At 38.8% G+C, this 19,946-nt stretch overlaps 1 protein-coding gene and 1 long non-coding RNA gene across 7 annotated transcripts in view; one reads left to right on the top strand and one right to left on the bottom strand.

The window, feature by feature from the left end:
• The window catches only part of CDIN1 (CDAN1 interacting nuclease 1), a 128,256-nt gene that overhangs the window by 28,935 nt on the left and 79,375 nt on the right, over positions 1 to 19,946 (bottom strand). For 4 of the 6 annotated variants that reach the window (XM_080979299.1, XM_080979302.1, XM_080979301.1 and 1 more), the window contains 2 exons: positions 19,411 to 19,476; positions 17,649 to 17,754 (listed from right to left, as the gene is read on the bottom strand). In XM_080979299.1, the coding sequence (XP_080835425.1) occupies positions 17,649 to 17,754; positions 19,411 to 19,476 (172 nt within the window). Of the gene's footprint in view, positions 1 to 14,233; positions 16,446 to 16,531; positions 16,676 to 17,648; positions 17,755 to 19,410; positions 19,477 to 19,946 lie in introns of those variants that run through there. The other 2 variants (XR_013978983.1, XM_080979300.1) reach the window with 2 other exon arrangements.
• Positions 3,600 to 11,114, top strand: LOC308462679. Its single transcript, XR_013979254.1, has 3 exons — positions 3,600 to 5,019; positions 9,563 to 9,628; positions 10,566 to 11,114. It is a non-coding gene; the product is annotated as an uncharacterized lncRNA (long non-coding RNA).

The raw sequence follows: 19,946 nt of genomic DNA, 5'->3' as shown, positions 1-19,946 counted from the left end.
TCACAGGAACTGTGATTTGTTAAGGGTGCTGGCAATTCTAGCTATTTGAAGGAGAAACTACAGTGTCCAGAATTCTTGGAGGGGGAAGCCAGTGAATGTGCTTTAAATGGAGGGCACACCCCTCCTCTCAGCATGCAAAGATGAAGCAGAAACACCAAGGGGGAGGGCATAGGCTTGATGAGGAATCAGAAAGAGGCAAGCTGAGAGGAGATCACTAAATTGTCTCTGACAGTGGACTCCAACAGTCCTGCCAATGCTGCTGCCTTGCCCCATCCTGGTGAGTGGCAGGGACACTGCTGTCAGAAGGGTGGTTCTGCACCTCTGCTGCACTATGCCAGCTGCTCCTATCATTTATCGCACGTGCTCAGGTGTCTTCCAGTTTGCCTCCCTGCTACATGCAGTATCTTGGCAGGCATCTGCTGTGTTTGGCTGAAAATGTGCTGCCTCTGCCACACAGCATTCATGTCTCCTGGCAGCTTCCCTTCTCCATGCTAGTCATCCCCATCTTGCTGAGATGCCAAGTCAGTCTCTTCAGCAAAACAGCCTTCAACATCAGTTCACGTACCAAAACACACAATTTTGAGATTGTGGAAGCATTGTTACTTACGTATGTAAATACCACCAATTCATACAATATAGTATGGCAGGGTACAACATCGTATACAATGAAACACCATAAAAGCAGCACGAAATGATCCAAATGGCTGGAAGTATGATTGGAAAGTCTAAATCTGATTCTCCCCACCCACTTACGCCTTGCCTTCTATCTAGACTCAGAAATGGGTTCACGAATACCTGACACTACAATTTCTAGTAACTGGGCAGGAGTACATAGGATCACAGGAAGAAATCTACTCTCTACAAATCCAAGGCAGTTCACAATAGATTCCACCTTCTTTCTCTCTATTGCCTCTTCTGTATCAAATTTCAGTTCATTGGAATCTGGCTTTTTGTCATCACTCTGCAAAGCAGCATGCAGATTAATAATAATAATAATAATAATAATAAATTTTATTTATATCCCGCCCTCCCCAGCCGAAGCCGGGCTCAGGGTGGCTAACAACAATAAAACAGTACAAAAGTACAGCACAAATAACACTCTAAAATCATTCATTATAAAATTAATTAATTCAAGCCACTGGCAATGATTGGGCCAGAGCTCCGTGAAGATTGCCGAGGGAGGGCGTGCCCTGGCCAAAGGCCTGGTGGAACAGCTCTGTCTTGCAGGCCCTGCGGAAAGATGTCAAGTCCCGCAGGGCCCTGGTCTCTTGTGACAGAGTGTTCCACCAGATTGGAGCCACGGCCAAAAAAGCCCTGGCTCTAGTTGAGGCCAGCCTAACTTCTCTGTGGCCTGGGACCTTCAAGATGTTTTTATTTGAAGACCGTAAGTTTCTCTGTGGGGCATACCAGGAGAGGCGGTCCCGTAGGTACGAGGGTCCTAGGCTTTAAAGGTTAAAACCAGCACCTTAAACCTGATCCTGTACTCCACCGGGAGCCAGTGCAGCTGGTATAGCACCGGGTGAATGTGATCTCGCAGCGAAGACCCCGTAGGGAGTCTTGCTGCAGCATTCTGCAACCGCTGGAGTTTCTGGGTCAGTCTCAAGGGCAGCCCCACGTAGAGCGAGTTACAATAATCCAGTCTGGAGGTGACCGTCGCGTGGATCACAGTGGCTAGGTCAGGGCGAGAGAGGTAAGGAGCCAACTGCTTAGCTTGGCGGAGATGGAAAAATGCCGCCTTTGTTGTAGCTGCAATCTGCGCCTCCATGGAAAGGGAGGTGTCGAAGATTACACCCAAACTCTTAATGGACGGTGCTGGCACTAATTGCGCCCCTGCAAGAGATGGGAGTTGCCCCCCCAATAGTCACACATTAATAATAATTAATGTATTTTCAGGCAGACTGCTTCATCAGTAGAAGAGATGAGAAGCAGGGCTCATTCTATCAGCTCTGCAGGTTCTTCCTGCCCCAGAACTGTTTCCATTCCAACTGATCATTTTAAGAACTACTACTTAACTTTTGGGATGCGGGTGGCACTGTGGGTTAAACCACAGAGCCTAGGATTTGCCGATCAGAAGGTTGGCGGTTCGAATCCCCGCAACGGGGTGAGCTCCCGTTGCTTGGTCCCTGCTCCTGCCAACCTAGCAGTTCAAAAGCACGTCAAACTGCAAGTAGATAAAGAGGTACCGCTCCGGCGGGAAGATAAATGGTGTTTCCGTGCACTGCTCTGGTTTGCCAGAAGCAGCTTAGTCATGCTGGCCACATGACCCAGAAGCTGTACGCTGGCTCCCTCGGTCAATAAAGCGAGATGAGAGCCGCAACCCCAGAGTTGGCCATGACTGGACCTCATGGTCAGGGGTTCCTTTACCTTTACCTTACTTAACTTTAGAAATTGTCACCCACTAAATATGTGGACAGCTGCTATGAAGACATTTTGCCAAAAGGAACTTTTAACATGGGTGCCGCCAGCTGCCAGGATCTCTACAGCACAGCAAGGGAAATGGCAAAAAAAAATCTGACTCTATCCTTATTGTATAAAAATATATGGAATTTAGTTATTGCAGAAAAAACCCCCCACATAAGTTACGGGTCTCTAAGGGACAGGAAGATCCTGATCACTCCTATTGAGTATGGTGAGATTTTATTTCTTATACCGGTAGTTAATTTCAGATTTACAGGTACCTCTCCCCGCAGCTTCTAGAGAAAAATGGCTTTCATGGCTTTAGACTGGCTGTTATTATTTAATATGTTCAGGTTTTGAATGCCTTGCCTTTAATTGGATAGATTACTGAATCTTTGTTATTGTGTACCTGTCTCTGTGGCTCTATAATAATTAGAAAATTAATAAAAAAATAAATTTAAAAATAAAGAATTGGCACCTGAGTTTGTTCTTTTCTTTTCTTCTCCCTGCTCCTTTTTCCTTTTCTGACATGTCTTTTAGACTGTCAGCATGCAAGCCAGGCCTGTCTTCTTTTAATTGTTTGTTTGTAAGCTGTTCTAGATATCTAGCAGCTAAAGAGTGGGGTGTAGACTCAATGGAGAAAATGGGTACAGTGGTGCCCTGCAAGATGAATGCCTTGCAAGATGAAAAACCCGCTAGACGACAGGGTTTTCCGTTTTTCGATGCGCTTCGCAGGACGAATTTCCCTATGGGCTTGCTTCGCAAGACGAAAATGTCTTGCGAGTCTTGAGATTTTTTTCGCTCCCCCCCCTTTTTCTAAGCCGCTAAGCCGCTAATAGCCTTTTAGCCGCTAAGCCTTTAATAGCCGCTAAACCGCTAATCCGCTAATAGGGTTGCTTCGCAAGACGAAAAAACCGCTAGATGAAGAGACTCGCGGAATGGATTAATTTCGTCTTGCGAGGCACCACTGTATTTCCACATGAACTAGAAAGCTCTCTATTTGGCATAGAGATTGTCCACGTTACGCTGATTAAAATGGGGCAATTGAACATCTGAACATTTCGCCCTTAAAATTGCTCCAATTAAACACATTCAGAAACCTAACTTATCATACGGATGAAGATGGAACTCACTGTTTATCTTAGGCAATGTATGGAGCTCCACAAACTGTATAAAGTAGGAAGTTCTTCAGACAGGAATGAAATATAAGCACACGTTATGTGACACATAGTGAGTAGCAGGATTCAAAATCTACTGTGGTTTAAAGATCATTGAGCGCCACTGAAAAATCTTTTCAAGAGTTTAACTTGAAAGCTAAGAGGCTCAATTTTTTCTCTACTACATGGAAGAAGGAACATTATGAAACAATATAGAAAACTTGACAGGACAAAGTGGAATGGCATCATGAAGGGAAAAAAGTAAATCTCTCCTCTAAGACCACAGTGACCAATCATCTTCACACCCATTCAAACAATTTAGTAGCTCATACTTCTCAGATGCTGCGACATGCCCTATAAATGCCCACCCATTATTACTGACTGCCCCTTGTGCTCTTTGGCTGTAAAATATCCCACTCTTGAAATCCATCCTTTTACTCTGAACACTTGCCAATCCATTTCCAGTTTCTCTTAAGCCTGTGTGTGAAAAGCATCCGAAACCGAAGTCAAATTTTGTTTGACCATTGTGTACTCCTGTGGTTTAAAGCTTGAGCCACTTCATAATCTCCTGCCTTATTACTCAGCAGCTCCTGGGAGCTTCCAGGTTCCCCTCTCTGTATGCCTGGGTTATCCTTACTGAATTAACAGTAAACCAGAGAAAGCCTTACTGAGCTGCAATTGCTGATAGTGCTGCAGGTATTTGAGAGATGCTGTTCTACTTTGCACATTAATAAAACTCAATAAAAGCAGAATAGTGTGAAATTAATCTAGGAGACTATGGGGTGGATACAGAAATAGTCAGGCGGAACTCCGCTCTCTGCAATGGGGCTTTTCTTCCTTCCCCACAAGAGCCTTTGGCACCCCCCGAAAGTCATTCCCGAGAGTTTTGAGATGACATGTGATGGGACTACCTTGCAAAAGTGCCTTTCCATTGTGCAATACATCTCTCAATCCAAGCCTAAGCTTGTTAGAGTTTCTTTGCTTCATCTTCTTGCAAGGAATTGCAGAATATTTCAAATGAAAGGTATGTAAGTCGGGTAGATGAGACTTTGGTAACAATGCGTTTTGTTCTGATTTAAAATATCTAAGTGTTTAGAGGTAATGCTGTCTCGGTTTGATATTGTTGGGTGAACTTCTGAATTGTATCTAAAGGGAAAAACTGTAATATTTACGGAAAATTCGTTTTCAAAAAATAGCGAAGGTGTGTGCTGAAGATGCAGTTCTGTGAAGCCGATTTATCTGTGAAACAAGGTCCACAAAAAGAAAGATAACTTGCACACACATTCATTTGGTACTTTGTTATGACAAACCAGCCGGTCAATGTAATTGATGGTCTTCCTCTGGGGTGAGAGCAAACCAAGCTTAAAAAAACAAAACAGAACAGAACAGAACAACGCACCCCAGAACAAGACAAGGCCGAGGAAAAGAGCCAAGCTCTAAAAGACAAAGCAAGTCAAGGTTATTTGTAAGCAACTACTCATCACCCAGTCAGATTACCCTTTTCCTAGTGTGCCAAAAGCAGTTTAGCTCAATTAAGTTCCCAGAAACACTGTTAATTAAGCTATTTTTAAAAAACTAAGTTCAAAAGGGCAAATAAATGCATTTTTACATTTAAAATACCAGCAGTGACATTAATGAACTGAAGCTAATAATGGTGACAATGGGTGAAATTATAAATATAAAATGTCCATTATCTATATAATAGTGGCTAGTACAATTATATAATCTATCTATTCTGTTCCAATATCCACATTAATCCCTATAGGTAAACAAAAATTTCCCCAGTTTAAAGTTCTTCTAGCTAACAGAACATCTTGTCAGCCGCATTCAAAAAATCTTTCTTCCTCACCTGAGACAGCATATCTAGCATTTTAATTCTCATACAAAGTACAAGATTATAGTGAGGGTAGTATTTAAAACAAAATGTTTACATGTTTCATAGTTTATTAAGAGTAATAATGGATGTCCATTGGTGCCATGATTTGTAGGCAGAGGCCTGTGATTTCTAGGCACAGGTCTGTGTGTGGGTTTCCATGAATTTCCTCTGATTCAGTGATAAACACTGAGTTTCTCCAGGGAAAGAATCGGTAGAAAAAACCTCTGTTCGTACCCATGCCTGGAAAGTATGGGCCTGTACCCAAATTGTGGCACAAATGGAAGTCTGGTTGAGCCCCAAGAGATGAGTGGGTTGTTTCTTCCTCCTTCAAAGTAACTAAATATTTATCCTCATTGAGGCATTTATCCTCACTGAGGCTTCACAGAGTATCTCATATTTTAGCCTTCCTTACAGTTATCTAAACCAGGCTTGAATTTATTTACCTTTTCAGAGAAAACAATTAAAATATAATATGCCCAGAGGCTTGTGCTTTCTCCTCTTCTTCCCCTGTAATTAAGCCATTTTCACACACTACTTCTTTGGCAATTCAGATTACATGTTAACATTCATACAATGAGACAATTTTGAATTTAACAAGCGCATACAACATAAAATTTATCTATCACTTTATTTTAAAAAGCCCAGTTGAAATCACATAATAAACTTACATAATACATGGACTGAAAAGATTTTTCTTTGACTGTCTTACTATCTGCATGATCCATGGCAGTAAGCCAGTGCCTCAATGATGTTAGCTTTCTTACATGAATGGCACATTATTTATACCAAACACCAAAGTCAACACTCATGCATTTAGTAAGTAAGTAAATAAGTAAGCAAGCAAGCAAGCAAGCAAGCAAGCAAGCAAGCAAGCAAAGTATTCTTATGGAAGTAAAGTATTCTTATGGAAAATTGAGATGGAGAATAAATAATTTAGGTTTCATCAATTTTGGAAATGAAGAAGTGTTGGTTTGTTAATGGGGCTCTTTCCCACAGACTGGTTATGGAAATATTTCTATTGATTCATTAAACAATTAAATCGAGGTGGGTATAAAAAGTATTCCAGCTACACATCACAGCAGTAAGACTTTCTTCTAAGGATTTGAGATTAGATGGCAATATAGCCTGATCATTCCAAAATCTGACAAAGAGAAAAACTCATTTCTCTAAAATCCGCTTTGTTACAAAAATAGTAGCCCTAATCACATTATTGTGACTTACAAATACCGGTTTTTAGCTCCCTTTACAGTAACAAAGGGCCATGGACCAAGGACCAAGACTGAGTAGACTTGACAAATACTTCTGAGTTCTTTTTAAATTGAAGGTCGTTTGCAACTTTGCAACTGACACTATAAATTTGAACAGTGCTATGAAAAAGTAAGGGGGATATACATTTGCTCACTTAAAAATATTTTTTATGGATTCTTTCGTTAAACTGTGGTTTGTTTATTAAATTAACAGACACAGCACTAAAATGTTAGAATAACAGGTGACACTGTTAACAATGGAAGAATTACAGAAATATTACTTTGTAAATTTATATTAGTAATAAAATGAGTTATATAGTCATAAGCACCTTAAAAGAATTAGTAAAACACACACAGGTATGCAGTTTAACTTATTTTGTTTCAAGTATATTTATACAAACATACAGGAGTGAGACACAATAATTCATGTCCACATGATTAACCAGTAAGGACTGCATAGCTAAGAATGCAATTTTCAAAAAGTATTAAAGCTTAACAATATGAAACAAAATCATGTGGAAAGCTCAAAAGCAATATGAAATAAAATTAACAAAAAATCAAGAGAGGGAAATTCAAACTGAAATGCATGATGGGCAATTAAGGGCCTATTTTGACAATTCTAAGTGGTCAAGTTTTTAAGGTATGACAGTGAAACCTTAACCTATCTATAAAGGAGTGATAAATGAGGCATTTTGTGTCATTACAGTCCCATAAATCACTTTCTTTAACTGCTGATGGCTTTTATCAGATCTAACCTTTTCAAGCTTCTACTAGAGTGCTAACATTTTCAACTCTGACATATGTGCAGTTTACAAATTCTGCAGCTGATTAACTCTGGACAGAAACTCACTGCCATCATTGTCTTTATTCAAGTGGGGTTAGAGCTTCAGTCTCCAAAATTCACAGACACTCTTACAGCACAACCAAGAGAAACAAAAACAATAACACTTTAATCCATAGCCATGTCTGTGGAATCCAAAAGAAATGTGTGTGTTTTTTATCTTCTTAGAGCTGCCACACATCCAGCTCTATTCTGTGGTTATGAACACATTTGGAGTGAAACTGTCAGACTGCTAAAAAGTATGTGGTCCACATTCAAATTTTGTGGCCTGGGTTTCAGTTTCATGTTACACCTGGAGTTCAGCCATCAGTGTGTACACTTTGTTTTAAAAAGACACACTAAATGAAACTGAAAGCTAGCATATTGTTTTTAAACCAAAAGGTTTAAACAATAATACAATTATCTGTTGCTGCTAGTTATTCTGAAACATCCTATTAAATTCTTACCATATGAATGCATTTAGAATGTATGTATTCTAAAAATAATTAAAGAAGCAGGCAACGTACCGAGCCTAATGCGCCATCCAATCTAATGCGCACCTCAAAATCAGAATCTTGAAACCAAAAAAAGTATTTGCTGGTGAATGTAAATGTGCCATCGAAACTAATGCGCACCTTAATTTTCGCAACATAATTTGGCCAAAAAAAGTAAGCATTAGATTCAAGTAAACACGGTAGCATTAGCAACCTTAATAATAATGCTAAAAAACTGAAATACTTTGGGCTAAACAAAGCACTTTGGGAAGAAAATATAAAAAGTAATGTTTTGAATCCTAACACCAGAAACAACCAATTGCATAGTAGTCCATATAGCGTTCAGTAAAATATATAAAATCAAGAACTGCCTGCATGCAGTATGGCCTATCTTTAGTATAGTTCCAAGGTATGGTCTGAAGTCAGATGAGGCCACTATTTTGCTGAAGCTTTGGTCTAGTCAAGTCTGGATCATGACCTCAGCCATGTGACCTAGAAACCATGTGGATTCCATGGTGGAATAAAGTTGGGGTATAAATGTAGGAAAATAGATAAATACATTCCAGGTACTGTAATGTTAAGTTTCAACGAAATACAGTCATACCTGAATCTGGAGACACTACAAATGTGTATCAATTTAAATCTGATGCACTTACAGAAATTCAAAGCAAAATGTTCACTAAAATTCAGCTAGAAGATGTAATTGATACAGACACTGAAGCTATACTCAAATTTAAGGAGATACTGTCTTTAGTAATATGAGTCATGTTGAAGAAATCCTGATGTTGGTTGTGTGACCACTGGAAGCCTAGTACTTCAGATAGTATTAGTTTTGATAAGAACTAACTACACATCAGACCTAAATAATGAAACCTGAAGAGACAGGCTCAGGCCACACAAATAGGAATGTCCGCAGAAATCCTCCTGCAGCAGATTGCTTCTTTTTGATAAATGACAAACCTCAGAAAAATAGTGGGTGACAACTTTTTTCAGCATCATGGCTAGCACAGCCTTGTAATGCCATCTCAGACTGCCCACAACAACGTCTTTATTTCACTAATAATGTCACACATGCAGCTACAACTGAAGATGCAAATCCAGGTACAGCAATGAGCATTTAAGACAAAATAATTTTTCATCATTTACAACAAAAGCATGCGACTTATTGGCATTTACATCAGAGATGATGCTTTGATAACAAAAATCAATTCGGAAAGAACACATATGCTTTATAATACAGGACTTAAAGAAAAACTTAATATGGCCCAAACTTGCTTTATATACACTTAAATATTGAAATTTTCATGAATAAATATACCATAACTGCTGCCATTGGAACTAGTAATTACTTGGTAATTTCTTACCTCAAAATGCACATTTTTTTGATTTACCCATAATTTCTTACCAAGTAATTATGGGTAAATCAAGAAAATGTGCATTTTGAGGTGAAGCAACTGTACACTGAGTTCTTTTTCCTGATCAGGCACTGCCAGTTCAGCCCCCATGAGTGTATATGTGAAATGCAACACTTTATACGTACTTATTTACACTAAACTGCACTTGCGATTCAGTCAGTTTGGAGAGATCCTTTCGCAGCTCTTCCCAGCCTCTGGTGAGGAACTTCGTTGGAAGTCCAGGTACATTATGTCAGCCATAGCACTGCTATCTATATGCTTGTTGACACTCTCAAAAAATTCTAAAGATTCATGAGGCAGGACTTGACTAACAGAAGCCATACTTGCTTTGCTTCAGCAAGGCATGCTCTTCTATATGCTTCGTTATTTCTTCTTCAACAATACTTTCCACAGGTTTCCTTAAATTATTTCTTAGCATCCCTTGCTGCTTGCCTCCACTTTTTTTGGCCAAAGTTTGTGTCCCTTTCAGTTATTTTCATTCAGACAAGAGTTCCATTTTTTTTAAGGAAACTGCCTTGCCTCTAATGGCATCTTTGACTCATTAACCACACTAGCACCCTCTTTGCCAGGCTTCCTCAACCTCGGCCCTCCAGATGTTTTGAGACTACAATTCCCATCTTCCCTGACCACTAGTCCTGCTAGCTAGGGATCATGGGAGTTGTAGACAAAAAACATCTGGAGGGCCGAGGTTGAGGAAGCCTGCTCTTGGCCCTCATGGTATCTTTCTTGATCTGTAGCATACACACCAGTTTAATTTCTAATACTGCATTTTTAAACAACTCCCAAGCATTTTTGAAAAATCTGACATTCTTGAATTTGCCTTTCAGCTTCATTATTACCAATCTTCTCATTTTGGGGGAAGTTTCCTCTTTTGTAACCCAATGTGACCATGTTGGATTTTTTTTTTTTTTTTTTTTTTTGTAATTGGCTATTTACATGTATATAATTTAATAGCACTATGCTCATTGCTCCTAATTGGCTCAACAACACTTAGATCTTACACCAGGTCCTGTACACCATTTTAGATTTCAACTGGAGCAAGAAGAAATGAGTTTCCTCAGAAAGTGTTTTCTTTTTTTGCATGATATCAAGAAATGTTAAGTCTTGCTCAACTGCCCGAAGACTCCAATGATGAATTCTCTTTTCTTTTTTGTCCAAGGTCGCTGACAGGCTATACCCCCTCCCTCTCACAAAGGCACAGGTAGAGGGAGTTCACTTTCCACCTTCTTGCCAGAAAAACCCCTGAGCTCCAACAATCCAGGAGGGCTACAGAACTGAAGGGAAGCATGTTCTGGACTCATCAACCAGGCAGACGTTCTGCCCGGCTGTACCTGGGAAGAGGTGTTTTATTTTACATTATGACCATGTGTTAGAAGCTGCTTTGAGAATCACTGAATTAAAGGCAAAAACTTTCCAAATAACTAAAAAGCTGTAAATTCAATTAACTTCAAGAGGATTGTTTTTACCATTTATTGGCCATTTGGAAACAAGTTCTCCATTATTCATGACATAGTCTGGATTAAATATATCTTTCAGAAACACATATTCTTTACTCACTAAGCAGATAACTCTTCAGGCACCGGTAGGTAACATCTTGTAGTTTAAACATTAAAGATTTAGTATAGACTAAGTGCCAGTAGTCTCTGCACCCCAACATCTTTATACAGCCTATCTTATGCACATTTACTCCGATACATGTCCCTGTAAAGGTAAATGTAAAGGACCCCTGACAGTTAAGCCCAGTCACAGACAACTCTGGGGTTGGGGCACTCATCTCACTTTACAGGCCGAGGGAGCTGGCGTTTGTCCACACAGTTTTTCTGGGTCATGACTAAGCCATTTCTGGTGCAACAGAACACCGAAACCAGAGCAGCGCACGGAAACTCTGTTTACCTTCCCACCAGAGCAGTACCTATTTATCTACTTGCACTTTTGGGCATGCTTTCGAACTGCTAGGTTGACAGGAGCTGGCACTGAGCAACGGGAACCACCAACCTTCTGATCGGCAAGCCCAAGAGGCACAGTGGTTTAGACCATAGTGGTTTAGCGCCACCCGCGTCCCTACATGTCCCTGTATTTCCTAGTAATTCTGTTAGGAGCACAGTCTGAGGCTGTCCATACTATACATTAGTGTCTATTCTGGTTACACTGCGCTCCCACCGATGATGTTTGAAATATGTTAGCCACAATCCATATGTATCCTGTAGTTTATTGAGAAATACTGCTGTTTGATGCTTTCCCCCTCAAATGAGCTTCCATCCCAATTGAAAACATCAGCTATAGTGCAGCTGAGGTGTGTATATTTGAGACAGCCACTGCACATGCACAGGTAACAGTTCCAATGAATAGGAGTTCAGCATGGCGAAATAAATCAGGTAGAGTGCAGTGGGTGAAGACATCTCCACACACTCTCTGGTGTTTACAGCAATGTAAAAGAGCGACTTTAAAGAGTGGACAAAAATGACCTCACTGTGTTTCAAATCACAAATATGGTATGTTACATAGCCTAAGTTTCAAAGATGTCAATAAGGAAGAACCAGATTCAAAATGTTGTAAGATAATACCAATAGGTTCTACCAGGTGTGAGGCAGCAAATCTATGATACTCCATTGCTCATATTTTACTTTCCTCATCTTCAAAGTAACAAATGGGGACACAAAGAAATGAAATAAAAGGGGAGATTCTAGCCACAGACCTTCTATGTCAGGTTCCATTGGGCCCTATGTTTACCACTTCCAAGTAAAAATCAGATGTGAATAAATCTGAGATCACTGTTGGTCCATATAAAGACTCTGAAAAATATTTTATTTTATATCTCACACACTATTTAAATTTACCACTAGTGACATCAGGAACTTCTCTTTACTTGTCGTGCAGACATCCCAATGTTTTTAATGTAATCGGTTTCAGATTCTGTCTTTACTGTATGCTTATACAATTTCAGAAGGTTTAATTCTTCAGATTTGCATTAGTTAATTTATTAAGGGTATTTGCATCATAAAATTCTTCCAACACCTGGTCTTCCTTTTTCTTTTTTTGAAAAATTTACTGGATGTCTAATATAGTTAATATTCAGTAGAATGTGAGAATAATTTTTATACAACTCTGATAGTTAGAAAGATAGATAACTCAATTATTAGATCATCTATCAAAATATTCAGATGTGTAAGAGGCTACTAAAAAGATTGATGACTGAGAAAGTCCACTGATTCTCCAGCCATCATATTCATGCATTTGGCTAGACAACATTTTTCGCTTCCTTCACAAGCAAGCTTCATTACCCATCACTCCACTGAAAAGAGTTTATTATGAGGCTGCCATCTTGGGAAGACTATTATTTAGATGATAAATGTTGGAGGGGGGAGTGTGTCTAGCCTTTTTTTAAAGATGAGCTTTGTGACAGATAAAACAAACAGCATCTACATTTCTAATTAACTTAAATTTGGCAGATACAAATACAGGTCAGTAATGCTATAGTATGCTGCTGGAATATCTTCTATCTGAAATTTACTGTTAATTTGTAAAATGTAAATGAACTAATTAGAAGAAAAGCAGGATCGTTTGTGACAAACCACTTCTGTTAGTTCTTTGCTTATTGACATTTATGAGCAACTGAACTTCCTTATTCCGATTTAGGATAATTACCCTTATTCATTTAATTTAAATTTTTTTTAAAAAAAATTAAATTAAAACTTCCATTTGGAAAATGCATGCAGAAAAATATTACATGGCATAGAATAAAGAAGGATTTAAAAGTCCCCCCTCAAATTATTATGCTTTAAATGGGGTTTGGAATACTTATGAATATGTCATTTTGTGTACTACATTTTAAAATATCCCAAATAATGTAGCTAATGTTTTAAAATAGATTCTTGCCGCACGACTGTATGGCTAGTATGTCCTAAAGTAAGATGATTCTATTTTTGTCAATTACTTTTAACTTCTTTCTTTACACACACAGCAAAAGCTTCGTAATTTGATTAGCAAAGTACTCATAAAAATTACACAATGGAAGAGGAAATGTAGCTAGGCCTGAGTTTCAGCAAGCAAAGCAACCTTCTTAAATAATAATTTTAAAAAATGTTTTGGTTCTGTTCAGAAAATGTTTCTACCATTCATATGTAGATAAAGACTCAACAATAACATGTACATTCAAAATGTCAGATGTAAATGTCAATTAAAAATTACAAGGAGTTCTGAAAGGTAAGGTCTGTGGGGGCTGACATTCTTTGACATAGTGGAGTGTCTGTGACCAGGCCTTTGGCAAACATAGCAGGATCTATGCTGTCAGCTCTTATCGTACGTAAGCCTAGATGCTTGTCTAATCTGAATGAGAAATACCAAGGAAATTGGAGCTGATGCCTTGCAGTAATATAGATGGAAGCTGAAAGCGCTCTGTCTGTATTATGGAATAGCCTCCAATGATGCAACAATATTTGAAAGATTAGAGGAAAAATATAAAGAAATATAATTCAAACAATGAAAGATCATAGTACTCTGTTTACTTTTAGAAAAAGCACAGAAAAACAGAACAGCCTCAAAAACATTTATAAAAGATTGTCTAAATCTGGTGTACTACTAAAATGCTCAATATGGAAAACATTTTCCCCAAAGTGAAATTTACTAGCTAATGTAATCTTAATTGCACTTTATGTGACTTTATTCTTACTGTGTTGCCACCACTGCTGATTTTTTTACTGCAAAGAAAAAGAACACTATCATAACATACTGTACTGATATCACAAACTTTAGAATTCTGAAGATTAGGCTATTATCCAAACACTAAAAATTTATTCCTTCAGACTAAAGATGCTTTATGCTACTTACTTTGGAAAAATTATCCGTTAACAGCAGAATCCTCTGCACAATCAGAAATCCTACTGAATTAAAGGAGACAGTCCCAGGAAAGTATGCATAGGATTGATTGAAAGAAAAATACACAGCTTACACATAAGCTTTAAACAAATATACAACTTTCTGTTCACAAACATTTTACAGGGCTCCTTTGAAGGCCTTTAGGATAACAAGGTTCCTGTGAGAAAATTAAAATTCACTACTTTTTATTGCTCTGCGTAGACTCATAATAATTCCCCCCCCCACCTGACAATGATAGCCAGAATGAAAAATGACAGTAATTCATGACTCTAAATTCATTCAAGCCCATTTCTGAAACAAGTTAACTAATGCTAGGACAGGCATGGGAGATAAGAGAGGAAGAGAGAATTGTGGAATTTGTGAAATTCCATAAGCACTAGAAGGCTTAAGCAATCCTAAATCCCTGAGTGTTGGAATAAGGTCAAAACCTTTCAGTATTGTACCAGTGTGTCAAAATATGTCAACAAACCATCATACTGCAGGAAGAAGAATGACCTTTCAGTTCTTTGTGTATTGGCTGCCAATGAAGCTTTGGATACTGGGTATGCATGAACAGTTTTCCTAGATGCTTGACGAATGCAACTCCCAAGGTTTCCACTAAGTCCGTTTGTTGAGCCACTGTGTTTCATTTCACCAATACAACTTTTTAAGCCCCTAAACTGCTAGATATTGACATTGTGCTAGGGAAAGGATGTCTTCCTTTTCCAAACATTACCAAACAATTTAACTTTACCTCAACGTATCAACTGATAACATTATTATCAAAATACTCAGTACTGTACGTTAAATAACTTCGTCTTCCTGACATCTTTTTGCACGTGTGATAAATGGTATTTAACAGACGCAAGTTAAAATGGAATTTAAGTTTTACTCTCTTTGACAAAGTTGTTTTTAGAACATTATACTTTTTTATCTTCACCAGGTGCAATTTAGGCTGCAACTTGAGAGTAGACCCACTGAACATTATGCGCAGACATGAATTATTTTATTATTATATGTCTACATCACCCTTCTTCAGAAGATCACAGGGCGGTTTACAATATAAAAGCCCCCAAATATACACCAAATAACAATCCATAGATTGTATAATTAGGCAAAGGCTTGGGAGAAGAGGGTTGTTTTTGCCTGGTGCCTATGTATGTATAGGACTGTGCTATTCTAAGCACACTTAGTATGGAGTACTGGTCACCTTAATCTCAGTGTAACTTCTGAGTGAGGATTTAGGATCACTTGGTGTGTGCCATTTCTAGAAAGGAACTTTGGGTGTGTTGATTAGCAATGAACACACTAGGAAAATTTTGAACACTCCTATTGACTAAATAGGAACTTTCCTATTTAATCAATAGGAGTGTGTGCAGAGTACTAAAGACATTTAGATTACAATTAAATAGTGAAAGATTTCAGTAGATGGAAGGTTTGCTATTCATATTCAAAGAGTGTAGAAGAAATGCTACTCTCATTATGTAGAATTATCATTATTCTAATATCAGTGTCAAAGAAGACATTTTGTTAGTGCCTTCTTCAAACGTAGCAAAGTTACTTCCGATAATAACAGCGTCAAGGTTTCTCCTGGGACTCACTAAAACATAGTCTAGAGACACGACAGCCAGATTTGCAAACAATGGAAATAGTAAACTGACTGCATCCTTACTTACTGTAAGTCATAATTGACAGTGAAGTTACTAATTATTAATTAATCTGTCTCTTGATAGTACTAGTTTACTCATTAGTATATTACAGCAAAATATGCAAGTGCACAGCTTTAGGTTGGAATTCAACTATATAATTAAACAAATTAGATTTTCATGTACTTTTAATATTTTACCAAACCCAGAGCAATTTTTTGCCATCTTACAGAGCAAAAATGCACTCAGGAGTGGCCACAGTACAGGGGCAGAGCAAGTGGGCATTGCATCAAATGGCCCTACGTTCCATCCATGACATCTCCACATAAAATGAGCACAGGTAGCAGGGCTACGAAAGAGTCAGTGCTGGAGACTCTGAGATCTGCTAGGCAGGCTACTGGTTTAACTCAGAATAAATGTATCGGCTTTATAGATTCAGCACAGGTATCTCTCAAATGGTTCAAACATGGCAGCTTGGTAGGTTAAGATATATTTCTTCTATCAGTGGGGTGTACCTCTGTGAAATAACTGGGGAAAGCCTGGAAGAAGAAAAAGGCAGAAACAGTAGGACACAAAAGGTTTCAGTGTAGCAGTTACTTTGGGATCACAGGCTTGGCAAGAGAGAGGGAACACGTGTTTGAATGCCTGCAGAAATGAATTTTCAAGGGAAGTTTAATAGTTTTAATTTTAATAATAAGCAGGCTTTTTTTTCAGCTGGAGATCACTGGAGCTCATCTCTGGCACCTCTCATGTGGGCACCATTGCTATTCTAAGAGAATAAGGGAAGGTTCATAGTGAGCTCTGGCACCTCTTTTTTTTTTAAATAGAAAAACAGCATTGATAATAAGTGCCTGCCATTGAAGATGAACAAAGGCACCTTCAGAGGATGGACTTTATCTAATGGTGACCTTGCCCGAGTGGAAAGGCCTTTGGCCACTACAAGTCATGGATCCCCGCCACCTACTACAGCTCTCTGCAATATATCCTATTCTATTTTGGAGGGTACAAAAGTGAGTACTTGTGTGACCCGACTTGCAAGAACTGAAGTGCTTCCCACAAAGAAGAAGAAGAAGAGTTTGGATTTAATATCCCGCTTTATCACTACCCGAAGGAGTCTCAAAGCGGCTAACATTCTCCTTTCCCTTCTTCCCCCACAACAAACACTCTGTGAGGTGAGTGGGGCTAAGAGACTTCAGAGAAGTGTGACTAGCTCAAGGTCACCCAGCAGCTGCATATGGAGGAGCGGAGACGCGAACCCGGTTCCCCAGATTACGAGACTACCGCTCTTAACCACTGGCTCTCACAAAGACGCCATGAATTTTACCTTTAAAAGGGTGTGTGTAATATTAAGAGGCCAAATTCAGATCATAGGTAAGGGACATGTTCTTGCACTTCTTTACCCAAGCTGAGGTGGTAGAGCTTTCTAGTGCTGTGTGCTATAGGCTGCTACACTGTGAACCCCCACCAGTGCTTGCCCAGTCCCAAGATGCCTCAGGATCTCAGTCGTTAATACTACAGCAAACATACTATGCTTATGCAACGAAAAATGCCGGGGCCCATAAGCAGGAGCTGCTCAGAGAAGTGGCTGCTTGCCGAGGGGACATCCATTTCATGTCAACATTCTTTCTTTTCTTCCAGACAAATAGCAATAATGTACATATGGCCTACAGTTTAAATAACAAGAAAGAAAGAAAGAAAGAAAGAAAGAAAGAAAGAAAGAAAGAAAGAAAGAAAGAATCTACCTGTTCCAGTAACTCCAGAACTGGTCGTGTAGATAGGCTTGGTGGCTACACTCATCTCCAAAAGAGGCTTTGCTTTCAATCCAATGAATGATATGACCTTCCACAGCTAAAAGGGGGGGGGGGGGATAATACATTTTAAAATGAACCCAAATCCTTACAAATTCTTAAATCACAGTAAATGACTATATCTTAAGAATAATCTAACACAAATTACTGTTATGCAAGGCTTCCTCAGTTTTAAACCATACTGAAAAACACAGTCACTCAATCTTTTCAGTGTGCTTGCATCTTTAAAGGTTCAATTATTTATGGGCAGAATAACTGGGTATTGTGTCCCTAATGAAGTGTTAGGGGAAATACAGAGACTGTGAAGCTTGCATGGGAAAAGCAGAAACATGGGCACAATATTGCTGTACCATGTTGTACCACAAGATTGGGAAACCTACGCACCTCCAGATGTTGCTAGAGGTGATATGATAACTATTTTCAAATATCTGAAGGGCTGTTACATGGAAGAGGGAACAAGCTTCTTTTCTGCTGCTCTAGAAGTTGGGATCTGAACCAATGGATTCAAGGAGATCCTGACTAAACATTAGGAAAAACCTTCCGATGGAAGTGGCAGCTTTCCATGTGCGCAAGTCTGAATCCCCGCTTGGCTTGGAGCAGCACACTTTTTGGTGTGGTATGGTACTGCTCTTTTTATAGTTGTTTTTATTAAAGGATTTTCATGGTTAACAAGGGTACATACAACATCTCTGTTTTCAATTCATAGTGTCCTTTCTACAGGTCAGTTACATTCGGTGTGAGACACTGCTATCATAAGACATTGTGAGGTTGGAGGGGGGTAGTAATTTTCCATTCTTTTGATATACTAAAATAAATTGTATTTCAAAAGCAAGATGAGATTTTTAAAAAGGTGCATGGGCACAGGTAAACAAATACATGCATGCAAGCCCACAATGGACCTCAGGTTTCCTTGCACTGAGTGGCACGTATATTTTTCTACAATGATTTTTTAAAAATTGCTCTTTTGTGCAATTCTGGCATAGCAAGGGCTAGAAGTCAAGTGCTACGTCAAATCCATGATGTAGTTCTAATTCAGTTGCAAGACCAATGCAGGTGCTTAGCACACCTGCTAAACTTGTATATGCCAAGATTTTTCTGTGTGTATTTTTCATCTGTCACAGCCTTGTCAAATGGACCACTGTGTAGCAACACACAAACACACACACTGCAGCAGTGTTGGGACTTTCAGTAAGTGGGGCACAGCTGGATGTCTTTGACCTAATTACCATTTGCAGGATGCCTCTTTAGCTCCCATGACGCAATCTATCATTTGCACCATGGCAGCTAACGTGCATTCGCAACTGGGGCATTAGGAGTGGCAAGAAGTCTGACAAATTATGGTTAAAGTTTGTCTCATGGAGGAACAGTATTTTAGCTTTTGCAATGACTGAGGATAAAGCAGATTTTAAAATATTTGTCTCAGGTCAACAGCTTACACATTTGAATAAATCCAGATGCTTCTATGACATGTTTCTATAACAGGTTTACTTATGGATCAGGGTCTTAGGTCAGTCTGGGATCTAAGTTTTTTTATCCCTCCCTCCCGCTCCGTAATTATTACAGGCATTGTTTCATTACTGTGAATATCTAACAGAGTGTTATGATTATCCTGTGTCTCCCATAATACCTTTAAGAACATTAGCTTTTCAGTATAAACAGATTCACCCACCAAAGCTTAAAAACCTCATGGACTCACCGACTGGCACCTCCAATATGAAGTCTGGTGTTTTGTCATAACCTTTCGCACGTAACTGATCTTCAGCTATAAAGAGAATAAATATTATAAACAATAGTATTATTCTTTTAAACAGATAGCAGAATAATTAATTTTCTTTTGAACGGAGGTACAAGAATTACTAATGCACTCATACATATCCTTCTTACGCGTGCAATGCTGTGTCAGATTAAATGAACCTTCTTAGCAAACCTGATACATGAATATAAAAATGCTTCTTTGTCATCTCTGCATTTTTATGTCTTCATTATAAACATCATTAATTCAACCTGTCATACAGTACTTTGTTACTGAAAAATATTCAAAATAAAATATTTCAGTTGATTGGATCTCCCTGAAAGTAACTTTAAGAAATAGCTAGTGTTATCACAATGAAGACATGCTGTACTTTCCGCTCAATTTATACGTTGGGTGGAAATGAGTATAAAATCAAATCACTTAAAAGTTATTATAGGACACAGAAGTTATTCTAGCCTCTTAATTTGCTTCCATGTTGA

This window comes from Podarcis pityusensis (genome assembly GCF_964106645.2).
Source record: "Podarcis pityusensis genome assembly, chromosome: 1".
NCBI classification, from domain to species: Eukaryota; Metazoa; Chordata; class Lepidosauria; order Squamata; family Lacertidae; genus Podarcis; species Podarcis pityusensis.
The sequence above is the reverse complement of the archived record's forward strand: the minus strand, read 5'-3'. Positions and strand labels throughout refer to the sequence as shown.